General features: G+C 41.5%; 2 protein-coding genes across 9 annotated transcripts in view; both read left to right on the forward strand.

Annotated features, from left to right (window-relative positions):
- The first annotated feature begins 1,046 nt into the window (after window positions 1-1,046).
- On the forward strand, window positions 1,047-7,880 carry CLN8 (CLN8 transmembrane ER and ERGIC protein). 3 transcript variants are annotated; one of them, XM_064412127.1, is made up of 3 exons: window positions 1,047-1,181; window positions 2,424-3,062; window positions 3,486-7,880. In XM_064412127.1, exons 2-3 carry the CDS (start codon window positions 2,475-2,477, stop codon window positions 3,798-3,800), a joined length of 903 nt encoding a protein of 300 aa, XP_064268197.1. In that variant the 5' UTR covers window positions 1,047-1,181; window positions 2,424-2,474; the 3' UTR covers window positions 3,801-7,880. The 3 variants fall into 3 exon arrangements, with proteins under 3 accessions (XP_064268197.1, XP_064268199.1, XP_064268198.1); XM_064412129.1 differs by having other exon boundaries at window positions 1,092-1,219; XM_064412128.1 differs by lacking the exon at window positions 1,047-1,181 and having other exon boundaries at window positions 1,263-3,062.
- Window positions 1,115-27,484, forward strand: part of ARHGEF10 (Rho guanine nucleotide exchange factor 10) — a 123,071-nt gene continuing 96,701 nt past the window's right edge. For 4 of the 6 annotated variants that reach the window (XR_010358173.1, XM_064412114.1, XM_064412118.1 and 1 more), the window contains exon 1: window positions 14,702-14,856. The gene's annotated coding sequence lies outside the window, so the exon portion shown is untranslated. Of the gene's footprint in view, window positions 1,182-14,699; window positions 14,857-27,484 lie in introns of those variants that run through there. The other 2 variants (XM_064412115.1, XM_064412117.1) reach the window with 2 other exon arrangements.

The following is a 27,484-nucleotide window of genomic DNA, read 5'->3' on the forward strand; positions in this document are numbered from 1 at the left end:
GACACCTCAGTGGCACACAGGCAGTGCAGCCCCGAGCCCCGCTGGCCCTTTGGGCCATCTGCAGAGCAGCTCGGAGCCAAGCTGCCTCACACCCAGCTCGTTAAAAGAAGGCACCAGAGGAAGGTTTTGCCCCCAGACTTTCCCAACAAGCAGGTGTTGCTGGCTGCCTGTATGAAAACTACTGAGCTGGCATACGATCAGATCTCACTTTTCACAGACCTCACGGGTCTGCCGCAGACCCTGGCATCACATTAGCAATTAAAAGCAAATGCACAAAAGTCCTGCTGGCCAGTTATCCTGCTGGGGTGTCAGGACCAGTTTTCCACAGAGAGTGGCAGCTCTTCCCTCTCCCTGTCTGGAAACCAAGAACCTGTCAGACTGCCGATGCAGATTTTCCAGCTCTGGTCTCTCACCATAGGTAGACTCTGGTTAGGATTTCAGCTGTTCTAGGCCAGTCTTCCATGTGAGAGAAGCTGTGGCTTGATTTTGTCTTTTTTGGTCGCCCTTTTTGAGGAATCACCTGATTTGTTGTGGGACTGAGCATTCATTCCCCTGGCGAAATTCAGAGTCCCCGCTGTCACCCCTGTTGAAGACAGAGCACACCGCGGGTGCGGGGCTGTCACACGGCCCAGGAAGCCTCCCGGCGTGGTTTCAGTGACCGCGGGAGATTCAGCCTGAGTCACTGGGATGACAACATCAGCTGTCACAAATATGAAGAGAATCATGTAGCAGAACACCATTGACACGCATTTCATAACTTGCTGTCTTTAATGAAACTGGATAATTATAGCGAAACGTACTGCCTATGCCTATGACATTTCTTTTTCACATCGGTCTCGCTGAGCAGGCGTCTATCGAGTGTCACCGCCGCAGTGGTGGCGGTGCCCGGCGCTGCCCTCAGCCACAGAACGGCACCATTTCAACAAGGCTCCCCCTGCCCAGTGGTACAGCCGCGCCTCGCTCCCCCCATCCCGCGGCGCCCGGTGGTTGCTGCTGACGGCGGCGCGTGCGCAGAGGGCGCCCGGCGGCTGCGGGCGGCGCTGAGGGGCCGGCGGCTGGAGCCGGGCCGGGCCTCCCAGGCGGTCGGACCGGGCCGGGCCGGGCCGGGCGCTCCTCGGGGAGCGGGCAGGGCAGTCCCGGAGCCGGCAAGGGCCGTCCCGTCATTGCGGGCAGCGCTGTGGGTGAGGAGCGGGGTTTGTGCGTCGGGGCCGGTCCCCAGGTGTGCGTGAGGGGCTCGGCGGCGCCGGGGGCTCGGGAGGGTTACGAGGGGCGTCGGTGCCGTGTCTGTGCGGGGGCGGAGGAGCTGTCACGGCCCTGCCAGAGCCAGGGCTTGCGGTGTGGGTCCGCTGTTCAGGGCCTGGTCGTGCCGTGGGGTTGGTGTGTTTTGCCCTGGCTGCGGGCACTTGGAGTCAGTCTCGCCCGCTGTGGTGCCGTGGGGTGGCGAGGGGCCTTCGGGGCTCCGGGCCCGTGCTCCTGCTTGTAGCGGGGCACCTGCGAGCGAAGGGCAGGGCGAGTCGGAGCAGCGCGGGGAGCGCTGGTGCGTTTGGAGCACGGCGGGAGCTTCTGCCGGGCGCTGTGCCCTCGGTGGTGTCTGGCCTTTTGCGTTCACCAGCCTGCCGAACGCACAGGGCTGTTCAGCGCTCACAGGCTGCGGCGGGTGTGGTGGTCGTGCTCGTATCTCCTGTATGGAGTTTAAATATTTCAGTATTATCTGGCTTGTCCTTCCCCACAAGCCTTTGTTTTTGAACTGCGGTGTGTTCAGGAAGTTTCAGACAACTTGAGGCACCTAATGCTGGGCTGTTCAGCTAATTACACTGATGTTGCTAATATTATGTAATAATGTTGCTTGTCTGCATTCCATACTCTTTTTCTATTTTTGAATATGGTTGTTATTTTTTTTGAAAGAGGCTTAATTGCAGAGTCTTGTTTTGAGCCATGATCATTACAGCCCCTTTTTGGTGTAAGTGATCCCCTGTACCACATTAGTTTTCTGTAGTTTTATGTCTTGGATCTGTATTTGAGATTCTGAATTACGCCCAAAGCTGTAGCAAATGCTGTAAAATCACTGTGGGAAAGGCAGGGGAGTAGGACAATAACTGTGCAATGCTGTTGAAATAAAAGTTTCATAAGTAACGAAACAGGGTTTGCTTATTGTATTTTCTCTTCCTCTTTCTCGCCTTCCTACTTGATCCTCTTCTGCTTTTGCTTCAGTGCATTACTTTGAACTAGTAGGGACTTCATGAGCTAGTTGTAAATCTTGTTGCTTATGGTCTTTTTGTCTGTCTGCCTGTCTTTGGGATGACTGTGCCTAATGGCAGCTGGACCAAAGTCATAACTGCAGTGGATGTGAGCCCTCTATGGTTTTGAGTCTATATATATTTGTGTACTTTAAAATTCACTAAATTTTTTTATCCTTGTTCCAGATGGAAGAGTTCATGCCTACTGGTTTGCATAATAGCAGAGGCTAAATAGGCATGAAGGAGACTGTAGTGGGGATGAGAAGTGTCAAAAGAGAAGAAATGAATCCTACAAATGATGATCGAGTGTTTGGGACCATTTTTGACTGGGACTATCTCTTATGGGAAATTCGTTTGACATTTTTAGCTGCTGGTTTTTTAATCTACTTGGGAGTATTTCTTCTGTCTCACTGGTTGTCTTCTTGGAGAAGTACCACTTACCGTGCCTTGTATGCAAAGGAGAAGGTGTTTTGGAATATGGCAGTCACACGTGGTGTCTTTGGACTTCAGAGTTGTGTTGCTGGGCTATGGGCTTTGCTCATAGATCCTGTTTTTCATGCTGACAAAGTCTATTCACAGCAAAAGTGGAGTTGGTTTAACTGCTTAATAGCAGCTGGATTTTTCTTGCTTGAAAATGTAGCAGTTCATGTGTCCAACATTATTTTTAGAACATTTGATGTCTTCTTAGTGGTTCATCATTTGCTTGCTTTTGGTGGCTTGGCTGGTTTAGTAATTAATGTGAAATCTGGACATTATCTGCCTTTGATGGGAATGTTGCTGGAGATGAGCACTCCCTCAACATGCATTTCCTGGATGCTTCTGAAGGTAAGAAAGTGATAATTTTCAGATTACGTTTGTAACGGGTTTCATGCATTTCATTTGTCCATAGATAATCTATCTGTGTGGTTTGTTTGGGTAGTTTTTCATCAAAACTGCATTTATCCAACTGATACCTGAGTTACTGTCATGCCTGCTTTTGTCATGATGGCACTTGTGCACCTCCATGTCGGTTTGTGTGCTGCTGTGTGCATGTGCAGTGGGATATATATATACAGTGGGATGGTATAGATCCACACCAAGTTTAAGATTCCTTGTATATATGTGGAGTAACACTACACTATGAGGAAAAAATGCCTGAGAGTGTGTGTATATAACAGCTGGGTACTTGTATTAGTTCTATAGGTTCCTCAGTTCCTTATCTTGAATAACAGTTTCACTTCTGCATACTTTGTGTTCTTATTTTTCTAGGCTGGCCGTGCTAACACCTTTTTCTGGAAGGCAAACCAGTGGGTGATGATCCATCTGTTTCACTGCCGCATGATTCTCACCTACCACATGTGGTGGGTGTGTATTTTCAATTGGAATTCTATTATAGAAAATCTGGGACTTCTTCACTTTATTGTTTTATTCTCGGGATTATTTGCTGTCACGCTAATACTTAACCCATACTGGACATACAAAAAAACTCAGCAGCTCCTCAGCCCAACTGACTGGAACTTTGAAAATAAAGCAGTGGAAAATGGAAGATTGAATGGCGAAACACATCAAAAGAAGAGGATGTAGCACTGAAACAACAATTTCCCAGCAGGGTAACAGAAGAATACAATGCAAAGTCTTTCTTTGCACATGAACTAGAAGATTTTGCAAGAAGCTCATTGATGCAGTGACTCCTTGCCGGTAGCACTCTGTGTGCATCACAAGTGTTGAAAAGCATTGTTTGTGTTTATTATGTGTATACATATAAGAACTTCAACTCTCATTATGAATTACACCAACAATTTGTCAGGCTGGACAGTATTTCATAATTTAGTAGTGATGTGCTCTCTGATGGCATGGTTTTTTCCCTACTGCTTCAAAGTGGCTTTACAGTAAGTCATCTATTAAGCTCAGCTTGAATCAAGTTTAGCTTCAATCCTATTTAACATATTGTAGAGATACTGGAAATTATGTTAAATTGTTTATTAAGATCAATTATGATCCAAGTTAGGTATGCATGGGTACCTAATTCCTGTGTGCCAGTGAATCATTCCAAGTGGCAGAACTGGTCAGTGGTAGAATGCAGTCATGGCCCGGGTTTGGGTTTGTTGTTGGTCAGTTTGTGGGTTTGGGGTTTTTTGGGTATTGTTTTTTGTTCTTTTTTTGCTTTTAAGTGCACTTAAGGGACAAGGAAAATAATTGAGTGTTTGCTGTCAAAGTTGTAGTTTTCAGGTTGCCCTCAGTATGGGAGGAGTTTATATCCACCAAAACCATGCATGTGGGGATCCATGCATTTGCCATATGAGTGGTTTGGTAGGTAATCCAAAGTCCCTTCTGGACTTTAAATCAATTAAATACAAGTGGCAACAGCAGAAGGTGACTCTGTGTCCTTGGAAAAAATGCTGCTTGATTGCAAAATTACTTTGTTTGTATGTCCCATGTGAGGGGTCATTCAATTAGTTCCATTAGTACTTCTGTTATAGTTCCTTTTATATTTGGGAATGCACTTAGTTTTAGATGTTTTCAGAATCTGAGGTGACTCCTCTGTGGAGGAAAAGCATGTATTCCCTCCTGTAGGAGTTTGGTTGTTTTAATATTTTTATTTAACTTTAAAGAGCATACAAAGCAACACTAACAATCCTTTGCACTTTATCTGCCACATCACAAAAATCTTTTCCTTTACCTGAGAAACTGGGTTGCTCTTTAGATAGGGACTAATGGTGATGGATGTTCTCCCACTTAAAATATTGGTTTGATGGTTCCTGGGTGAAATGTTGGTAAGTGGGTGGAGGGATGAAGATCACGATAGAAGAGAGTGACGCCTAGTGGCAGGAGAATGGCAGGGGTATTAGTTTTGGTGCACGAAATAAATGAGATTTTAAAAAGTGGTTAATTGGAACTCTGTGATGTGACTGCTACACAGATTTATTTCCCAAAGCACTAAGACTAGGCAGGCCCAAGCTGTGAAGAATTTTACATCAAGCCATGAATTAGAGACTTTGTGAACTGATCTGTGGTGGAGCATATTGTTTTAAATGTGTGAGGGAAGTACTCTTTGGTGTAAACAGCCCCATTTTATTAGTTTTTGGTGGGAATGCTTTGGATTTGTTCTGAGTGAAGGGAGTGGTCGGGTTGCTGTGTTCACTAGTTCACTCTGTGTGAGCACAGAGTTGGATTGCTGTTCTATGACAGGGAGGAAACTTCTTACTTTAGGTCACAAATACATAGGCAGATCTTGTTGATAATGATGAAGTGGTGAACATCTGAAATTGCCCATTCAAAACCAGGCTGTGAGAGTCGCAGTCATTTTACCCAGCAACCCTGTCTGTTATTGTGCTGATATTTAATAGATAAAAATCTATTAGATAAAAAGCTATCTTCTTATTTTTAAGCTGGGCAGAATGAAGTTGCAGTGTTGCCTGCCTGGGCACCATCCTATGGTAAAAAGGGTTCTCAAAAGTTTGAAATGGTGTACCTGTCTTGAGGAGTTGTATGTGGGAAAGTAATGTTAAAAGTACTTTGGAAGAAACCAGAGGGATGAATTCCTTGGCTATGGAACCAAAAAAACACGATCTGCATGCATATCTTGCAGAATCCAAACCTCACTTACAGGAGATCCAGGGCGAAAGGCAGAGAATGAGTCATCAGGAATCAGAATGATGGTATACTCTATGAAGCCTAAAACTTGAAGGTTTGGATTTGATAAAACAAGGTAATAATTGTTAAAATCCCAGCTACAGAATTCTGCAGAATCCTAATAGCAAATGGAAGTATCAGAAGAACTTTAGGATGAGTGTGTAATTCTCATAGTGGCTGGCTAAAGAATGTGAAGTTCCTATGTGCTAAAATAAAAGAATATGGAGGGTGGGGGTTAGTAGTGAATTGAGACTGAAAAAAGACAGGTGGAAGTTTATGTCATAGCACCTGATGTTTAAACTCTAATATTTTATATTATTAATGTGTATAACTTTATTAATTGAATTGTAAATCTTTTATTAAAATTCTGGTTTTATCATCATAATGCATTTTTTTCAGTTTACATCCTAGTGTGAGTTTTTCACGAAAAGACTGTAAGGGTGTGCATGTTTTAACTATATAATGAATAATACTTTAGAGCCCCTGTTAACTTAAACACTGGTAGACCTGCTAGAACAAGAAAGCTATGCAATAAAGCATAACACTACTTATTTTATTTCTGTTGGTTTAAGAGTACTTTACAGTCCAGCTAGAAATATAACACACAAAAATACAGACAACTTTTCTTCTTCATCCTTTTCGTGGCCTAGTGTTGGAGTTACTAGTTCTGTTACACAGAGCCTCTTTTTTTATACTTGAGTGTAAGAGGACCTTTTATAAGGGCTTGTAGTGATAGGACAAGGGTAATGACTTTAAATTAAAAGAGGGGAGAGTTAGATTATATTAGGAAGAAATTGTTCCCCATGAGGGTGGTGAGGCACTGGAACAGGTTGCCCAGAGAAGCTGTGGATGCCCCATCCCTGGAAGTGTTCAGGGCAAGGCTGAATGGGGCTTTGAACAACCTCGTGTAGTGGAAGGTGTCCCTGCCTACAGCAGGAGGGTTGAAACTAAATAATCTGTAAGGTCTCTTCCAATCCCAGGCTTCTGGGATTCTTCAGTGTCTGTTGACTTCTCCCTTTAGGAGGATTTTCTAGTTTATTATTGTGGAAGTCACTGAAACAAGTCTGAAACAGTGCTTGAACTAGGTACTTATAACTAAGTGATCCTTTTCAGCCTAAAGGTAGAGTAGCCATATGTGGCTGTAAATCTTGTTGAAGTGAAATTAATCCCAGTCCTGTTGGGCCTTCTTACACAGCTTCATCCACAATTTAGAAAAATTCAGTCAGCTTCCGTAGTGGTTGGATTGGGTCACAGAGTATGCTGCTGTGGATTTGGAAAACTTGCATAACGTGATTTTAGGTGAATTATTTGTTTGCCAAGGTGACTGCTAGGGACTTGGCTCTGCTTTCTTGTTGAACAAGCTTATTTGAGGAGTGGTGTTTGTGCCGTCTTTCTGAAGATTAAAAAAAGAAAACAAAAAAAACCCAAACTAAACAACAAGAATAAACCAGCAAACTGTGGTGGGGATAATGGTGTTCAGTTTGCTTTGGTTTTTTTGTTTTTTGTTTAGTTTTCTTTGGCTTTTTTGTTTTTTTAAAGAAAGGTGTCTGATCTGAGACGTTCTTGTCCAGTCATCTGGTTCTTACAGTCTTCATACAACATTCCTAAATCACAGTTTGTGTTTTTCCTCCATTTCTAGCCTATGTTTTTTTTTTTCCAAAACTTGTCATTGTTTTCCCCCCTGAACCCACCATTTTTTTATTGTTATTCTTACTTGCAGTATGGGTCATGATATTGGAGTAACATTACCACTGCGATATTTTTGTCTAGTAGTTTTCAATACATGCTCTCAGGCCCATATTCCACTAATTATCCATGTCCAAATCAGTCAGAGTGTTTTTGTGTTTTCCTGATAACATGGATTAAATATTGATGTGACATGCAGTTATAAGAAACCTTCTTTAACCTCAGGGAGACTCCCCCTTTAAGTAAATTTAAAAGTGTTAAGCAAACTTAAGTCTGTTCTTGTACAATATAACGTTTGTTGAAAAGCACCTTTACACTGTACATAAATAAAAGTATTTTATTGAATAGCTGTCTATCGTGATTTTAATTTCCTGATTAAAATAATGCCTGTTACTTTTTACTTGCTATTTGTAGCTTAAACAGTTTTTGTAGTGCATGCACTAAAATTATTTATTTTGAAATGTTAAATGTGATAAAGGTAATGTCATATTCATGGAAATAGTTTTAAAAATCTTGTAAACCAATGTCCCTTCACCAGTGTTTCGTGTGTTATTCCCACGAGCATGTTTAGAACACTAGAAGCTGTGCTATATGTAAGTGTGTATTAAAAACAGTTAAAAAAACATCTCTTGGGAATGACCCTTCTGTTGGGTGTTGGAAGTGTGTGGTCCATTTTTACATTAGGCTCTGACCATGAAGACACTTCATTTGGTACCACATGATACTTCAAAGTTTAGTATAAGCTACCTTAAATAAACAACAAAACATGAACATAAAGACCAAAAATTTGCCCCATTGCAAAATAGTAAAATACAGTTCTGAGCATTTCTTTCAGGATGTTTTTCAGGAAATTATTCCTGATGCTTTTTAGATTAGTGAGTCGAAGGAACCCAGCATCATTACTGGTATTTTAATTATTCTTATAAGAATGCACAGTGCAAGCAACCGATTGTCTGCCTTTGCAGTGAAGTCCCTGAGATTAATTGAAGCAGAATCACGACATTGATGTGTACAGCTCCACTAACTGTGAGATGTGTGTGGGTACAGACTGGGATAAGAAGAACAATATACTCATTTTACTCATACTGTTTTGTATGAGTAAAATCCTCCCTTTTTTTTCTTTTTTTTTTCTTTTGGTGAATGATCTGTAAAATTAATTTAAATATTATTGTTTTGCTATTCAGGTGTTCCAGTTAATAGGTAAGTACATTTTACTTGTTAGTGTTAAACATATTCTCAGAAAAATATTGGAGCAAACTTGGGTTGACAATGTTACACAGCAATGACAGTCTTTTGGTCTTGTGTCATTGCACTGTTACTTAAATTGGAACAAAAAATGCAAGCAGTGGCCATTAATGAAACTATGCCTGTTGTAGTTGTCAGCCCCCAGATGGGTTTCCAGTGTTGGAGGAGACATTTCATGCACTGGACCTGATTGACTAATTAGCATGTTCTGCTAGTGGTGGTGCCACAGAGCAGGAACAAGTATTTTGCAGCACATTGTGCCTTCTGCTTTTCCCTAAGTTGCACACTGGTGAGTGGGATGGAAAGATGATGATACAGCAAACCTGCAAGGCCATACCAGACCTTGTTCATAGTTCAAGGTGGCAGACAGGCCAAGCTTGGAAGGACTGGGGCCTGCTCACCTGTCCACAAATAAGAAAGGAAAGAAACTGGCTGCTATTGTGTGTATGTATTCTGAGAGCCACCTTCTGAGTCCTTAGGAATATGATCTGAGCAGAGAGAGTGGAAATTTAATACTGGCTTTGTCAGATGCATTATGTTTGAAATTTTTATTTCCTCATATGATTGTAGCTGCCTCTGCTCCTTTGACTGCTTGGCTCACATTAGTGTGCTGTGTAAGCTGACAGTATTTTCACCACTCTGTCCTCAGACACTGTAAAGAATTATGAAGTTTTAGTATTGATAATTGATTCTGGCAGCTCCAGGTATTTGCTTGGATTTATATATTGCTGTATAAATCTGCAACTGCTTTCTCTTGTCTTGCTGCTTCTACTGCTAAAAGCAGTTTACCAGGTGAACACTGCATTTTGTTACCAAAGTTGTGCTCATTCAAGTTTAAGCATGGGGCTTGCAACAAGAAGGGGACAAAATATAGCTGAGAAAAGACTAATTTTGTAGAAGGTAGAGAGTTGAATTTCCTATGTTTCTGAACCTTCCAGTTCTGCTGTCAGGATCTTTTAAGTGTAAATCAAGGTATCAAATCTATGATACCTTGAAAAACAAAGTCATGCAGACAAACTACAGAAGTCTATAGAGTACTTTTGCATGGAGGTTTGCATAGAGTAGGCACATAGCATCCAACAAGAGCTGGTTCATCTTGTTTTGTGGGTTGTATTTACAGGAAGAAAGTGTATCCTGGAAAGCAGCAGCAGCCTTCCTAAGGACTCAGTAAGAACTAAATCAGAAAAAAGCTAGGAGGATTTTGGGTGAGGTAGATGGAACTGATTGTTACATTTTATACGGCTGGCCAGGTTGTGGTTACATATTTAATATGTAGTTTTTCTGATGCTTTAACTCTTTTTTTCTCTCAGCATCATATTGAATATTATTGTGACACTAGTTGAGGCTAAGTTTAAAAACTTCTTAGGGCATCAAAATTGCTAAGCAATATATTGCCCTAGGCTGAAAGAGCCTAAAGTCTGTTCTAATTTAAAGTAATTTATTCTTGTATCATCATTGCCTTTTTATCTTACATAATTATTTTTTACCACTGGAGACTCTTTTGAATATTCATAAGTACAAATCAATCTGCTCTTTTGTTTTCCCAGCAATCCTAATACTCTGCTTGTCACTTTTCCCGCTTGAATTCCTTTTTATTACATGTTGGCAGTGTACAGTTGTACATAGTATTTGATATAAAGTCTTCTCAGAGTCTTGTATTACCCTAGTAGCTCCTTTCCTTCCCTGGGAACAGTTCTGCTTCGGCCAAAAGCTGCGTTTGTCTTTCAGGGTTGCATGGCCTCAGCACTTTGTGGTGCTCCTGAGAGGAAATTCACTTAAGTTTTTCCCTTTATCAGCTTCAGGATAAAGAAGAGGCATCGGAGAACAGTGAAAATAACTGAAAGTAGGAATGTTGTGTTATAGAAACAACTTGTGCATTGACTGTCTGGGGTGCGAGTGCCCAGGCCCGGCAGCAGCAGTGGGGGCTCTGTGAGGGGAGCCCGGGCTGCCCCAGCCGGACACAGCCGGTTCCAGCCAGTTCCAGCCGGACACAGTCAGACACAGCCAGTTCCAGCCGGACACAGCTGGCTCCAGCCAGTTCCAGATGGACACAGCCGGTTCCAGCCGGACACAGCCGGTTCCAGCCATATCCAACCGCCCACCGCAGGATGCAGCTGAGCCACGGTGGGGAAACAAAGGTAAACAAGGGCAAAAAATGCTGCACAGGAGAGAGCAGAACAAAGTGAAAGAAATATCTCTGCAAGCATCAAACTCAGTGAAGAAGGACGGGGAGAAGATGCTCCAGGGCACCAGAGCAGATTCACCTGCAGCCCATGGAGGAGGCCCTGAAGGAGCAGGTTTATCCTGAAGGACTGCAGCCTGTGGGAAGAACCCACACTAAAGCAGAGGACAAATGAGAGGAGGAAGAATCACTGGGAGGAGCTGTTATTGACTGACTACAACTCTGGTTCCCATCCCGCTGTGCCCCTCAGGGTGGGGGAGGCCAAGGAGTTGGGAATGCAGTGATGTTGAGCCTGATGCAAAGGAAGAACAGAGAGGGGAGGGTCTTTTTAGTTTTGTCTCTGTTACCATCTCATTTTTAATTTTAATTGACAAAAAATAAAATTTCCCCAAGTTGAGTCTGTTTGGCCCATGACAGTAGTTACTAAGGGATTTTCTTGTCTTCATTTTGACCTACAAGGTTTCCATATTATTTTCTCCCTCAGTCCTGCTGACAAGGGGGAATGAGAGAGCAACTGGGTGAGGGTCGGGTTGCTGGCCAAGGTCAACTCATCACAAGAAACTATAGCATCAGCTGTACTATCACTTTTGTACTACCCATGACAACAAGGAGATGATGTAACACAACGCCTCTACTCCTGAGAAATATTAAAATATAGGAAAATTTATACCTAGTCTGTCTGAATTGGCAGTCTGATAATTTGACTTGCAAACACTCCTCATAAAAAAAGGAAAGCAGTGAAATGAAATGCATTAATGAAAGATGTTCTAGTGCTGGTAAAAGATCACAATATTATAAAATTAAATTGTTAGGTTAACTTGTACTGGTGTGCTCAGAATTGAGGATCTGTCTCCCAGTAGTGGTGCTGGTGCTCCAGGAAGATGTGGAAGATGAATCAGCAGTAGGCATCATAGCAGAATATGAAAAAGCAATGTTTTTATAAACCCAAAAGTTATTTTTGATGTAATAAAAGTCTGAATTTAGGAAAACTGTGGTTTGCTTTTATTTTTTAAAATGGATATTATGTTGTATGTATTATATATATAAATTTTAAAAAATACTGTCACTCAGTCTGGTTTGGTAAGAAAAGTAGAGGGGACCTTTAACTTTGCAAGGCTACAGTGTGTGTTCTGCAAATGCTCAAGTTAAGTAAGCTCATTGGATGTCCTGGCTTGGAGTGGTTTCTGAGAGATTACAGTAAGCAGATCACATACTGTCTTCATGGGGGTCACAATTAGGAATCACAGAATTTCCAGTGGATGAATACTCCCTAGGAAAAAGTGCCAGCTACATCAGCTGTTAAACGGAAAAATCTGAGAAAACTGGGCTTTCCTGGGGAAATGGATAACTGGATAAGTTTTAGTTGTTTTGTTTTTTATTTCATGCAATATTTTGGAAAGCAAGCTATTGGAATGATGTCTTTAGGTGTAATAAATTTAGGTGTACATTCAACCATGCCAATTTCCAAGGAGTGAGAAAAAAGGCATCCCACCTTCATGGCACTGTGTCACAGGGAGGCAGGATGCTGGCCAGGGCTGATGGTGTCCCTAAGATCCTGGTACATGAGCTGGAGTAGGTGGATGGTGTAGATGTACGGCGAAGATGTGTGGGGTAGATGACTTCTGTGCAGTAGCTTGGAGGCAAAGTATCTTTGCTGCAGCCTCAGTAATCAGAAATAAGAGCAAGTACATTTTGGTGAGGTCTCATGCAAATATCACCAGTAAAACCAATCTAAACATCAACTTCTTAGAATCTGGTTATAAAAACCATCATGTTAACAGTGGAGTCAGCCATTATCTGTGCTCTAATTATTGACAACTAATTATGGGTGGATAAATAATGAATTTATGATTGCAATGTGTTAATTATTACTGCTAATACACTGTTGCCTTATAAAACAGTAGGAAAGTGCAAGTTATTTTGAAAGTTAGTTTTTCTTTTTTATAAGTTGATCTGCTATTGTTGGATTCATCCAACAAGGTTTCCACAGCAATCTTTTATTGGAATATATGTATGGTCGCCAGAATCAAAAGAAGAAGTAGTCAAAGATCGAAAGGGTTCACAAAAAGTCTTAAAGAGAGATTTCAATTTTGTCTAAGAAAATTGTAAAAGATAAGAATCTGTGAAAGGTAGCTATGAAAGGGAGAATTTAATGCAAAAGATTGTGAGATAGGTGTGAAAAGGAGAAGGATGTTGCTAGTAAATGGTATTTTTAATTAGAGAATCAAGCTAGTTGTACTTGGTCAAGGTATGTGTCTGTTTTTTAAAGTGGCTTCTAATGATAACTACTTATTAAACAGTTTGCCCAAGATTGATTCCCCACCATTAGAGTTCCTGAAATGATAGCTTGGTGTGAGTGATATGCAACATATTTTAAAAATTACAGAAACAACAGGATAAAATGGTCTCTGATGGAACTGAGAGGTCTCTGATATGAACTGAACACCATAAAGGTACTCCTGGCCTTAACTTCAACATATGGCCCAAATTGTCTTGTTTGCTTTCTTACACAGCAAACAAGACAATTAGGTCTATATAAAAGCTATTCTGAGTCAATGGCATGATGAGCTGCATAAAAAAAAAAAACTTTGTGAAAATGGAAACATTTTTTGAAATTAATAATTTAAAAAACTTTCTGATTCAGACTGTATGAACCCACAAAAAGACTTGGATAATTATGAATCAGACAAAATGAAAATATAGGGAAAAGCCGGATTAGTCAAATATCACCATTTTCTAGTAATGCTTTCCTGTAATGATAATGAATTTACTATTTACTGAGTGCATTTTATTACTCCCTATAGAATGAGTTTACTTAGGTGGGGATCACTGCTGCATGACACATGGATCTTTGAACAGCATTCAGCTTGAAGATTTTATTCTTAAAAATGATACAAAGATTTCAGATAATAGTTAACAACTAGTTGTAATGACTTATAATTTATTTAAGAATTTATAATGTCCTTAAGAGCATTTATTTTTATTGAAGTGTGACAGATGTGTACACGGATATATTTGTAAGGTACATATTTGCAAAATGATTGCATCTTGTAAAGGTTTTCTATATTTTAACTAAGTGGCATGGTCAGTCCTGAGTGTACAAGTGGTTGGTGTTACTCTCAGGACAAGCATTCTATGCCTGAGTGGCAGGGGCTTTGGGTGGCTGTGTGGTTGGCTTGGTCAGTGCTGGTCTGCAGAAATGCTCGCTGTGAGGGCTGCCACACAAGTAAGATGCAAAAAGGAAAAAAAATTCGGCATGAGGTGCCAGCGTCTCTAGATACCATTTAATTTGAAAACTATTGCTGGATTCCAAGTTATAAATGAGGTTAAAATCCAGAATAGCGCCGTGGCCCAGTTCGTACCCTGGCGTGTTCAGGGGCCATTCGTGCGCATGAGGCTGAGTGTGCCGAGCTGTCCAGCCCGGGCCCGGCTGCCCTCCCGGTCTCCGCCCGTGCACCGACGCCTGGCGGGGCTGTTCCCCGCCAGCAGGGCCTCGGGGGGCGAGCGGCGGGATGTGCTCCCGCCCCGGGGCGTGTCACGTGCGGCGGCAGGAATGCGGCGGGCTCCGGGGACACGAGGTGCCCGCCCCGGCCCGGCCCGCCCGACCGGCGGGGCCAACTGGAATCCAACCGGGCCTCGCGGGGGCGGGCGCCGGGAGCGGCGGCCCCGGGCAGGCGCTGACGGCAGCGGCGGCCGCAGCGAGGCGGGGCCGGGCCGGGCCGGGCGGCTCCCGCCGGGGCTCAGGAGCTCCGCCCGGCGGCCAGTGCGAGCTCCGCGGCGGCCGAGTGACGTGTCCGGGCCGCGGGGCAGCCGCCGGGGCCCCGGCGGAGCGGGCCGTGCCGGGCGGCGGCCGCCTCGGAGCGTTTGGCGGCGGCTCCGGCCGCGGCGGAGGAGGTGGGTGTTCGCTTCGCGCCGGGGTCGTGCTCCGGTGTTGTCACGGCAAGTTTGGTCCTCGGAGGGTGGGCTCGATGCTTGGTGCGGAGACGCCCTTCGGGGGCGAGGGCTGCCTCGCTGGGGCTGCGGGGGCCCGGGGCGGCAGCCCTGGACACCGCCGCGGGGCAGGAGGGCAGGCGCGGGCTGTGAGATTGTCATTAAATGTGGTTTGCCCGTGCGAGGTGGGTCACTGAAGCGAGGATGCGAGGGGTCCGTAAAACGCCTTGGCCAAACTTCTCGCTGCTGAACCGCGGTGAAGTTTCTTCCGCGAGGTTTTCGCGGGGGGTCTCTCGCGTGTGCGCTGCTTCGTGTTCCGCGGTGTGAGGAGCCGCCGGCTCCAGCGACCCTCCCCTCTGCATCAGCTGCGGACACGGCTGTGGAAAATACAACTCCCGTGGGAGCTGGAGTGCCTTTCCTTCCCCGTTCTTCAGCGCTGGTGTCGACCAGTTTTTTAGTTGGCATCTGAAATTAAACTAGTTATCTTGACAGAGGGGAAAAATGCTTTTTCGCAATAACGCTGTCATTTTATGTATTTTTTAATTTGGTTTCTTTGTAATTAACGGTGCAACTACTGAAGAAGTTACATGGTTGTTTGTGGTGATCCCAGACCATGTAGTTGCTTTTGCAAGGTGCCCTGCACTTACCGGGTAAAGTAAGAAGAGCTTTAAAAGATTGCCCAGTCATGCACTGGACGGGTGAGTGAGCAGGCTGTGTCAGTAGGCAGTACCAAGTGCTTGGAAAGGCAGCTGCTAATAATTTGACCACAGATTTTTAGGCGTTGCTTGTATTTTTGGCCAAAACAATTTTATCCATCCTAAATTCTGTCATCTTTCATTTACATATTTCTTCAATTCTTCAATCATTCTTTCTTTTTTTTTTTCCCATTTCTTTGCCAAAGATCCTAACATCATGGCTTTTACCTTGAGCTAGCAGGTTTTAAGTTGTTTAATTGAAATGTAAAAAGCATCTTTTTGTTTCAGTCTTGCAGTTTAACTGTTAGCATAAAAAGGTGTAGGATTGGGGTCTTTTTTTCGTGAGTCAGGAAATAAAAGTTATTGCTTAAAAACTGTTTCATGCTAAATAAATACAGTGAGATTCTACCAACACGTGTTAGTTTGTGGCTACTTTTATTATAAATAAAATATTTTTTTCCTAAAGCCTTCAGTCTGCTTGGTGAACCCCAGTGAGAAATCTGTTCTGTAGCAGAAATGAAGTATAACATTTTTAAAATTTTCTGTTGGCACTCAGGAGACACAGGTTTATTGCCTGAATGTGGGGACATGTTTGGTGCCTACAACTTCAAGCCCATTATTCAGGCAGAGGTTCTGGCTGTTCAGCTGCTTTCTTCAATGCACCCTTCATTCTTTTCACTTGAGTGATCTGTTTGATCTTGATAATCTGTCTGACTTGCTTTGTTTAATCCATCTTGTCTTTTTTTTTTTTTTCCACCTTCTCACCCTCAGGCTTAGTATTCCATGAACTAGTTACATGTGTTTATCTGGTTATGAACAGTAGTTCTTTAGGTACTACCTTGAAATCTGATATTTCTGGAAGCTTTACAGTGAGACTTCAAGATTTTTATAATATATTCCGTGGATTCCTTAGATTACTTGTGGCATTGTACATGAGATGTGACACTGTGTGAGTGGTGGCAGGTGTCTTGTGATGGTACTGGGTTTCCAGTGTGTGGGGCTTCTGAGGCTGATACCCACAGATGGATGTGGTAGGAGAAGGGACCATGGAAGCAGACTGACACTTGAGCAATGGGCTGTCCATCATCTCCTGCTGAATGCCAGGACCTGGCAGCATCCTGTGGGTTGGCCATCAGGAGCTGCTATGCCACAGGATTTGGAGAGGAGCCCCAGTGCTGTGTGAGAGACAAGTGTACAAATCTTGTGCTATGAGCACACTCAAGTACTGACAAGGGGCTTGCCTCCTTCCCTGCATGCTGAGGAGCTCTCAGTGACCCTGAGCTGTGCTAATGCTTAGCAGATAGGCTATGATTTCACTCATCAGTGGACAGCAAAAATCCTTTCCCATATTGGAGTACTTCAAACAAACTTCATCTTGCCAGGCTGGGCTGGATGGGACTCTGAGCAACCTGGTCTCATGGAAAATGTCCCTGCTTCATGCAGGGCAAGGGGGTTGGAACCTGGATGATTTTTAGGGTCCCTTCCAACCCAAAACATTCTATAATTCTGTGAAGAAATCTCAGCAACAGAGGAGTTCTTCAGTTGATTCTGAGCTGTTTAGGAATCACTGCATAGTTTATACATTTGAAGGAAGACAACAAACCTGAAAGGGTATTGTTCAACTTCATAATTGTTAACGGAATTTAATGCAATGGGGAATAGTACATTGCTTATTTGTAAAACAGGAAGTCTATTAACTGCTTCTATATGAATTAGAAATTATTTTTAGCATCTGTTGTAGAAAATTTATAAACTTCAGTCTATTTCTGAAGCAGTCAGGAAGCAAAAGCTGCAGTCCAGAAGGAGGAGGACCAGTTTTGATTCAGACTTTCAGACTGAGCTTTATATGTTGTGCAAAGCTACAGTCAGTTTATTTGTGCATCTGTTCTCAATTTTGTAAATGATGGAGAAATGAGCTATGTGAGGTACTTATTTTCTTTAATTTACATATTAAAGGTGGGAGGGCAGTATATGGGACAATAATTTTGTTTCTGCTTTTGTACAGTGACTTCTATTTCACTTTTTTCTTTATATATTTCCATTTTACAGTTTTACTTCAGAATGTTAGAAGGGAATCTGTGGAGTTGTTGTATGGTCTCTAAAAGATATTTTTAAACTACCTTTCTGTAAGTTCATCTTTCTGATGATTTTTTGAGCTGTAAGCGCATTTCTGGACTATCCTTGGATGCTTCTTGTAGAATATCTATTGTAGCAGTTGTACCTTAGAGAAACTTCCTTTGGAGTGTTCAACACTGTGAATGCAATTGTTCTTACTTTTTTAACATTTTGTATGTTAAAATGAAATGATAAATGAGGTTTCATTGGTAGCGGTATGAATTAGTCTTTCTTTTTTTGTGTATTTGACAACATGTGAGGGAGGCATTTTTCATATCTAAGATCATATTTTGTTAAAATTGGCATTTATTACTGATACTTTTCCCTCGCTCCCATTCCTTTTAATACAATGTCATTCTTGTTATTACATCTGTTAGTGGAAGATTAATATTGGTAAATTAATTTCTGAATCTAGAAGTAGTTTAGTGAGTAGAAAAGCTGTAAGCCTGGATGCTTGGAAATTTTCAGAGATTGGTTCATAAACTGAAGCCTGAGAATTACTTAGGGGAGACTTTGGGAGTATCATGAGGAAGAGAATCTCTTCATTAGAGGGAGGTGGGAGGTGCATAAGCAAGGTAAGCCAGAATTCTCGTTGTGGACCTATACAACTGTGTCTTAGTGTTATTTTTGTTTGCAAATCTTTCTCAGTAATGCCACTGTACATGTGTGTGGTTTGCAGAGCAGAATATTGTGACTCAAGTTCTGTCACATATCCATGGAAGAAAATGCTGCATTATTATTAGCATCTTTTGAGATTTTCATCTGTTGGACATTTTCTTATTGTAAAGAAACTTGAGTTTTGCTTGCACCAAAATAATGTGGGTTATTTAGAAACCAGGAATATGTAAAAGTAGAACTTGTTTTTAAGGGAGTGATGACAAGTAATGGTAAACAAGAGTTGAAAAATATGTTTTCAAACTTGTGTTTTTAGATCAAAAACTTGATTCATGTTTATTCTGAAATGCCTGAATCAGCAAGACTGTGGGAAGTGATGCATAACTGCACAACATTGATTATGTCCTACATGTTCACTGCTCAGTCAGGAAGCCTGAAGCTTAATGTCAAATGCGTGGGTGAAGCAGTTAAGCAGAGCAAAATAAATTGTTCTACTTATGTGCTGCTGAATAGGGGCATTATCTTGGGAAAATCTGTTTCAGTGACTTACTGTACTGTACAATACTTGTTACTTGGGACTGAACCATGAATGTGAACTGTGAGGATCCAAGCTCAAGGTCAAACATTCACTCTTGTTTCTCTTCTGTAATCCCTTGTTTCTCGAAATGCATTAAAAAAATGCAGAAACTGTATGAATATTTTTTTCCTTAGAGATACAGACTGCATCTCAAAAACTTCCAAGAAAGAGGGTAAACGTTATTTCCTCATCTGTAAAATGGGCTAATAACATACTGAGAAGTGGATGGCAATATTTAGATTTCCTGGTAGGATCACAGTGAGTCTTGAGCTTATGTCTCTTGTTTTTATATTTTTCACTTTTCTAAAGCGTTCCCAGTCTCATCCTCAGTGTCCTTTTAGAATTTCATGCTTAATATTCAGTATTGTTGCAAACCATGGATTGACTAATTTGAGTTTTAAAAACTTCACTTTCAGATTGTAGGAGATTGAGAGGAAAGATGTCTACTAGATAATTTTCAAATCAAGGAAAGAGTGAAGACTGTTGATGTTTGGACTAGATGCAGAACTTACACTTCTGTGGGAATCTAGCTTCCATTATACATTTTTTGATGACAAGGGCTGTTCTTTGCAGGTGCTATTACTATTTTTCTTTCATCCTATAATTAATGATTTAACACCTGCATTACCTGATTTCTGATTTATTTGAATAAAATTTTGGTGTTAGAAAATGAATGAAAATAGTTTTTTTTCTAGAGCATACATTTTAACTTTGTTATTAGAAATGTATTTCCATATTTTACTCCACATATTTTTGAAACTTAGTAATAATACTCTATTAAAATTCTTAATAACTTTATTCATCAGATGAAACACATTTGTTCAACTGGATGATTTTCTAATAATCAGATAGAATGAGTTGTCCTTGATGAGAAACAGCATGGTTACTTTCCCAAGGGCAGTAGTCCCCAAAGAGCTGAAAATGTTTAGGTAAAGTGTCTCTATCAGGACTGGTTTGCAGGCAGCAGAAGTAATTGAATGTTTATTTCAGTGTGTCCTTTCACTTACATAGTTGGAAACAGTTTCTGGTGGAAATTTTCATCAGTTGTCATCAGTATCTTGCAAGACAACCTGTGCCACGTGAAACCAGGATGCACGGATTTAGTGCAAGTTGAAACAAGACATTCTGGTTTTGTAATGAATGTCTGACTAATGTACAGTTGGAGGGGAAAAAATGCTTTATTGAATGTATCCATAAAGAACATTTCCGTGGCTTTTTTTTTCCCTATTAAGACCTTGATTTGCTGCAGAATGAAACCCTCCCTGTGACAAAATTACTGTCTTTTATATGTAAGGCTGATCAGGATTACTATACTAAATGATATTTTGGTGCATTTTTAATAAAAAAGCATTTTTAAACTCTCTTCATAATAATTCTAATTACAGAGGTATTATAATAAAAATAAATTATAATAATATAATAATATAATAATATGTACGCAACTAAACCCTGTATAGGTTTACATCACAGTTGAAGTGTGCTGCAGCATATGAGGATCTTCTCTAATTAAAAAATAGAAACCTTGATGAGGATATTTCAGATTAAGGTAGTTCTTCATATCCAGCATTCAAAGGGACTAATCTGAATTAAATTTAACAAGGGAAATTGCAGAAATATCTTTTCCAGATGAAGTTACTTGACTGCTGTCAAATTACAGCACTAATTAAGAAAAATGCTCTTAATATTATTATGTTTTTATTTTGCTTTTGTGTGGGACATGAAGGATCTTTGTCTTGACCCGTAATGCAGTTTTCTAGTTTGTGTGGCACAGGAGAAAAACAGACCATTCTTGACTTAAAGCATATGATGCCGGTGTTCCCTTTTAATTCTTCAGAGGCTTGCAATTTGTTACAGTACTCTTGACCTCCAGGGTGGTCTGCAAATTCTGGGGTGATGCCCGTCTTCTTACTTTGGGTATTCACATAGTTGCCAGGACAAAAGACAGGAGCAAGGTTCATTCACTAAAAAGTTAGGTGTCCTAAGTGCTTGTTTGGAAATCTCTTCCTTTCCCATTTTATGCATATTTCTCTCATTCCTCAAACATTTGTAAGTCATGGCTTTTCTATTTGTAAAGTAAATATATTGCTACTGAGCTTAATAAAACCGTATGCTTGTGTTGGATTCAGCAAGGTCTTTTGCAGAAAGTGATTGTGATCTAGGTGGATGTGCTGCTTGATGGATGGAAGACTGGTGGAAGTTGGAGGTTGGTTTTGGGAGGTGGCTGGTTGGCTGTAACTTGAGGCTGGTGACCAGTGGAGAGCCCAGACACACCATAGGATGTGTCCATTTTAATTTTATGCATGAAGTGGAAGTCCACCAGCCCTTGCTCGTGGAGTTTGCAAGTGACACCAAAGTGGAGGAAAGGGGTGGCCAGTGGATGTGCTTGAGATTCAGGCTGTCTTTCAGAAGGACTTGGGCAGATGGGAGGAGTTGGCTGGCAAGAACTCTGTGGAATTCAGCAACGAGGAGGGTAAGGTTACACACCTGGGAAGGAATGTCTCCTTGGAGGGGAAGGGTTCCTCTCACTCAGCACTTGTCAGACCACACCTGCAGTATGCACACTTGCATCCAGTTTTGTGTCCACACTTCACCCCAGTACAAGAGAGATGTGGATAAAACTGAGGAAGTTCAGGACAAGGCAGCTACAATGTCAGGGAGTGGCAGCAGTGCCCTGGAGGAGAAAGAAGCCTCACAGGGGGGCTGGCAGTGTGCTCACACCAGCTGGCAGACTATGAGGAAGGGGGCAGGACCGTAGGCTGTGGTCATAACTGAAGTAAGAGTAGTTCTAGCTAGATACAAGGACAATGTTTTTTCTAGGACAACAAAACAAGGTGGCAGGATGTCTGACATGGTCGTGCAGTCTGTCTTCAGAGATTTTTATCTACTGAGAGTATCTCAGTAGATAAAGCAGCCTGGTCTCACTTGGTAGTGGACCTGGCTTGGAGCAGCAGGTTGGACTACCTGACCTCCTGGCAACCTGAATGAATCTATCAAGCAGTGATTCTGTAATATGCCTTGCAATAATAATCTATAGAGGGGAAGAACATAAATAGTAAAAATTTAACAGTACTGATTTCACTGTGATCAGGATCCTTTGGACAAATCTACAAATGCAATCTTTGCTTCCGTCATATTTTCCCTTCCTCTAGGTGGTGTACTGAGCAGGAATCTAGGTGAAGAAATTTTGTAAGTAACACCCTTTAAAAAGAAAGGCTAGAAAACTAATCTTCAGCCATGTTTTTTGGCGTGTCTCTGTAGATTGCTTCCTTTTCAGGGCGTGCTGTTGCTGTATTTTCTCTGGCCTTGAGCGGGATACTGTTTGGTGTGAGAAAGGGGAGCAGAAAAAGAAGCAAAGTGGCTTTTGTTGAAGTGAATTCTCTGTTTATTCTGAAAATGTGCATCTCTGCAGATCTGGCCTTGTTTGAATTGCTGCAAGAAATAGAATGTCACACAACTTTAACTGAGCCAGGAATTGGGCTTCCTATTAATTTTCTACCTGAACCTATGTGCTTCCTGTCTAATTCCATTGCTTGTGATTTCAGTAATTTTCTGTGCTAAATTTAAGAATAAAATCCGTTTAGAAGAGGACTCTTAGCCATTAATAAAACTGAATATCCATTAAAAGAAATAATGATCTGGTCTTGATACAGACTTCTTTAATGGCTTACAGCATGGGATGGGACGCTGCCGTAATATAAATGGCTGCTTTATTCATAACCATTGTAGACACCTATTAAAAAATTTACAGTCTATGTTTCTTAGTAATAACTTGTATGGAGAACAAATTGTAAATCAGTTTTTATTTTTTCTGTCTGTAAGAGCTTTCTTGAGCTACAGGAGGAAAAAAAATAGGAAATGAACTTTCTATCTTCTGCCTTCTTCTATGTTGCAACTTCTCTGCATTGCTGTAAGAGTCTTCATATCAAATTTCAGTGAGATTTAATTCCTAATAGGAGTTCTCTAGTTCTGGGTGGAAGAAGACTCAATTGGGCATTATACAGCAATATTCACTAAGTGATGTGGACACAAAGGGATGTTAGACATTCAGGGGCTTTACCTTCTCAAGTTTTATTGTTTTGTTGTTGTTTTTTAGCTTAATTTTTAAAAGACTTTCTGGCTTTCTCAGAGATAAGTCACACTTTCTTGGCAGTCAGTCTCCTTGATTCAGCTTCTGTTTCCTATTATAAAATGTTCATTCTCTCTGCAGTGTTAAGAATGAAGAATTCTGATGTTGCTGCAGTTACAGTGCACACACCCACAAGAGAAGGTGTGTGAGTCACCAATACAGTTCTTAGGGTGACAGAGCTGAGGAAGCTTGGCAGCAAAGAGTGCCCTTTGGGAGCTCAGCACATAAGTGCTGTGCCCCCAGCTCTGAATGCTGCACTGCCTTGTAGTTTTGGCAGAGCTTGTGCCGGTCCCATTTTTGTAACATTCTGACTTCTGCACAAGTAGTGACTGATGGAAAATAATTTTGTTGAAGTAGAAATGCAGATGTTGATCAGTATTTGTAATCCTTTGCCTGAGAACTGATAGTCTGTTGTTTGTCCCACAATTAGAGGAAATCATTGAAAAATATCAGATATGCAGACACAGCTGAGAAGCCTAGTCCTGCAGGCAAGAGGATTTACCAGAGGTTAGGAGAAAGGAAAGCTGAGTCTCAAAGAGGAATGTTGACATTCTTCTGTAGTCTTTGGATAAATATAAAGGTGTCTTTGGCTTTGTTTCTCTTGCTGAAACTGCTCTTTGCTGTGGAATCAGAATTTCAGTCTCAGATTTTGCAGGTATTAGCACTTTGAGGTTGTGAGGTCTCCTGTGGAGCATCACAGACTCTCACTTCCTTCAGTACTGACTTCTGTGGTCAAAGATTAGTGTAGTTGGTGGAAAATTGGAAGTGTTGGGAGCTGTCCTTAGGGACTATTTCACACTTGGATGATTTTGGTTTCTGATGTGAGTGCCATTGGAGATCTGACTGCTTTAACTGTGGGGGACTTCTCTGCATTAGAAACATTGCCCATGAACCTCTGATTTTAATGTGGTATTGTAATTCCTTTTCTTTTTTCCTTAAATATCAACTTAAAACTTAGAAAACATTGAAAAGTTGGTCAGGAACTGAATATATTGCAGTACAATAAGGCACCTGTTGTAGTTTTTTTCTTTAAAAATGTGTGCATTTAATATGATTATTCCTGATTTTTAGTGCCAAACTTAGGAAACTACTAGCTAAACGTCTGCAATAAAAGCATGCTATTGTGCTACAAATAGGGTTTATTTTTAACAGTAGTCTCTTAGGCTTGGAATAGTTGGGGTTTGCCTAGATACATTGGTTCAGCTATAAGTGGGTAGGTAAAGTGGTAAGTTAAACAATTAGAAAACTGTCTTTAAATATGAGCAAGAATTGCCCGTTCCTCCTCACAGTTTGGCAGGAAAGGACTGGATGAAAACATCCGGAAGTAGACATTGGGAGTGAGGGCCAGTGTTTAGACCAGAGTGGGTCAGCTGCCTTTTATCAGAGTGCCCAGGAGCTCCTTGGCCTCGCCCCCTGCATCTGCTGTCTGTGGGGCATGCAGGGGAAATACGGGGGGGGAGAGGAAGGGAGACAATCTGTAGACCACTTCTGCGGCCCACAGCAGTCACTGCTGTCTCTGCCACATCGGAAGCAAAGAAGGTGATGAGCACCAAGTCAGGTGAATTCCTTTCGCATCTGGATGCCAGTGGGAATAAAGTAACTCTGAGAGCTTCTTTCTGTCCCTTTGTTCCTGTGATTGCTGTGGAGTCTGGAAGAGTGAACTTTGAGTCATTAAACAGAGGTTATACTGTGTTTGAGAAAACAGTGTTACATGGGGGAAGAGAGCTCCATATTTTTATAACCTCCATGAAATTTTGAGTAGGTCAGGGCAGTTTTTCAGTTATTCATAATTTTATGATGAAATATGCATGAATATAATAATACATGTGTTTCATGTTTAATAAGGATTTTTTCTTTTTGCAGTTTTTAAAATACCTTTGGAACAAAATCTTAATATTCTGTGTCTTAAAAGCTGTTAACTTTTAAAATATAATTTTATGTTAAACCAAGTAACATCTACTTGGAGGTCTCAATGCTGCATCTGGAATTCGGTGTTCATTGTGAGGCCCCAGTACAAATGAGGGACTGTCAAACTGGAGTAAGTCCAGTAAAGGCCAGTGCTATGGTTGGGGGTGGGAAGAGGTCAGGAGAGGCTGAAGGAACTGGTTTTGTGTCATTTTGAGAAGAAAGGAGTGAGGGGGATTGAATTGCAGTCTTCTGCTTCCCAAGGCAGTGTTGGAAAGAAGGTGGAGCAAGGCTTTGTTCAGGGGTGCACAGCAGCAGAATGAGAGGCAATGGCTGCAAGGTGCTGCAGCCGAGCTCCAGTTGGGCTTACAGGAAAAACTCTTCCTGGACTTTCTGGTTAAGCTCAGGAGCAGGATGCTCTGGGGGATGGGAAGACCTCCACCTTCAGGGGATTTCATAACTTGTGGGGACAAAGACCCTGAGTAACCTGATTTATTTTTGAAAACACCTGTGTTGGGTGCGTGAGAGAACATTTAGGAGTCCCTTTCAGCTTAATTTGAGCTTTCACGATTTTCATGATTATTGTCTAAATGCACCTGTAAGCTGTGCTGTGTAACTCTGTTAGCAGGAGAATCAGTGGGAAAAGCACTTGAGCTGCAAATGCAAATGTACCATATGCTGCTAGTCAAATTAAATCATCTGCCTTAATATTGATTTAAATATCTTCGAGTTAGTTCCCCTGCCTCTCAAAAGAAGAGTGAAAAACTTCTCTTTGAAATGTGATGCTATTAGAGATTGTTCATAAATGTACTGTCTGCTACATAATATGGCAATTATTTTCTTTTTGGAGGGTATTAATGCAATCTGTAATACACAAGCTCTCTTTCCTGCTGCAGGGTTTTTCTCAGCATCTAAAAAGTAGCAAAAAATATGTGGAACTTCAAAATGAGTTAATGTAATGTATAAATCAAGCCCTGAAGCATTCTTAAGTGAGAAAGTGTATCTTTTTTCTTGTGAATAACTGCACTGTTCAGATGGGAGCAAGCAGGTCAGTGGGTAGGACTCTAACACTGGGTCTGTGTCCTTCTTTCACACAATTCTTGTGTAATTTGAAGCATGTCACTGTGAGCTAGATCAAAATGGAAATCAAGCTCCATGGCTCAGCTCTGTGTCTTGTTAATATTTGCTGGTGAGGAAGGAATTGATTTTAAAAAAATCATTGTTGGAAGTTAACTTTGATAGATGTTTAAAAGCTTGTGTCATATATTTAAAGAAAAAAATCATTCTGAAAGCCTTTTAGCTGCTCTCTTAAAGATGCATTTGGAAAAGGTGCTGAGAGTCACTTTCAGAGGTTTGCTTGATATTACGTGTGTCACGCTTGAAAACCTGTGCTCCAGTCACGAGCAGCTTTAAAAATATACAGGAAAATAGCCATTTCTTCAAACCCTAACTATCACTTGTTTTGGCTGACAGTTTTGGTGTGGCAGGATGCATTCCAGACATCTGTAAGCGGGAACACGCCTTGGGGCTCTGCAGATATAAACTGTGGAGAAGCTTTAGAAGGAACACTGTATAGTGAAAGCATATAATGGAATTTATTGTGTTATGTTGGGGGAATCCTTTCTGAGCCTTGGCTCTGAAGCTATGTGATTTTGTCTAGGACTGGATTAAGAGTTGCCAAAGCTTAAGACAGTTTAAAAGGGAATTTTGCATGCTTAAATGAAGTTGTTATGAATTGTCTCATCTTACTAGGATCTTGCGCTACCAGAGTTATTATCCTTCCTGGCACACCTGTCCTGATAATTCACCCTTGTAAACCTAATGTTAGGGAGGTAAATTGCATAGTGCCTCCTAGGGTTGGATCCTTTTTTGAAGCTTTTTTCTATTCACTGCCACTTTTTCTGTAAGTGGCAATTCATTTGCCATTTAGTTTAATATTTGGCCACTGTACCTTGAATTTCACTGTCTCCTTCAACTTAATCTTTTCATATTTGAGCTATGGAGACTTTCCAAGGGCTTGAGCTGTTTTGTTGCTAGCAGAAGAGATAACTTCTTCAGATGAACATCTGTGGGCCACTCAAGTGTAGGACAGAAAATTCAGCATTGGCTCTTCCACTGTCTTTGTAGCTTTTGGAAACATACTTTTCCTCCTCAGGCTTATTTTGAAATCTGTCTTTATGACATGCTGTCTCTTGAGTTAGAGTGAAGATGGGCTGGGGGCAGAGTGTGTGCATTGCTTAGTACAGTATGTTTTCTTTCGGGACGATACTGGAATGTCACTATTAAGCAGCATTATGGGGAAGGTGGGATGATGTCTCTCATGGGTTCTGGGCTTTGCTGTCTTCAGTTGAGTATTCAGTACCAAAGTAGGGGAATGCTTTGTAGAGTTATTATTTTCCTTAAAACATGAGATCAATGGCATTTGAGAAAAGAAGTTGAAAGAAAAGATCCTCAAGAACTCACCCGCTATTACTTCACTTTCCTTAGGAAAGGTGGAAGTAAAGGGACTCAAGCAGAATTTTTAAGATTAGCAGGAAAAAAAAAACAATGGAAAGAAGT

Source organism: Passer domesticus, chromosome 3, assembly GCF_036417665.1.
Source record: "Passer domesticus isolate bPasDom1 chromosome 3, bPasDom1.hap1, whole genome shotgun sequence".
Classification (NCBI taxonomy): Eukaryota; Metazoa; Chordata; class Aves; order Passeriformes; family Passeridae; genus Passer; species Passer domesticus.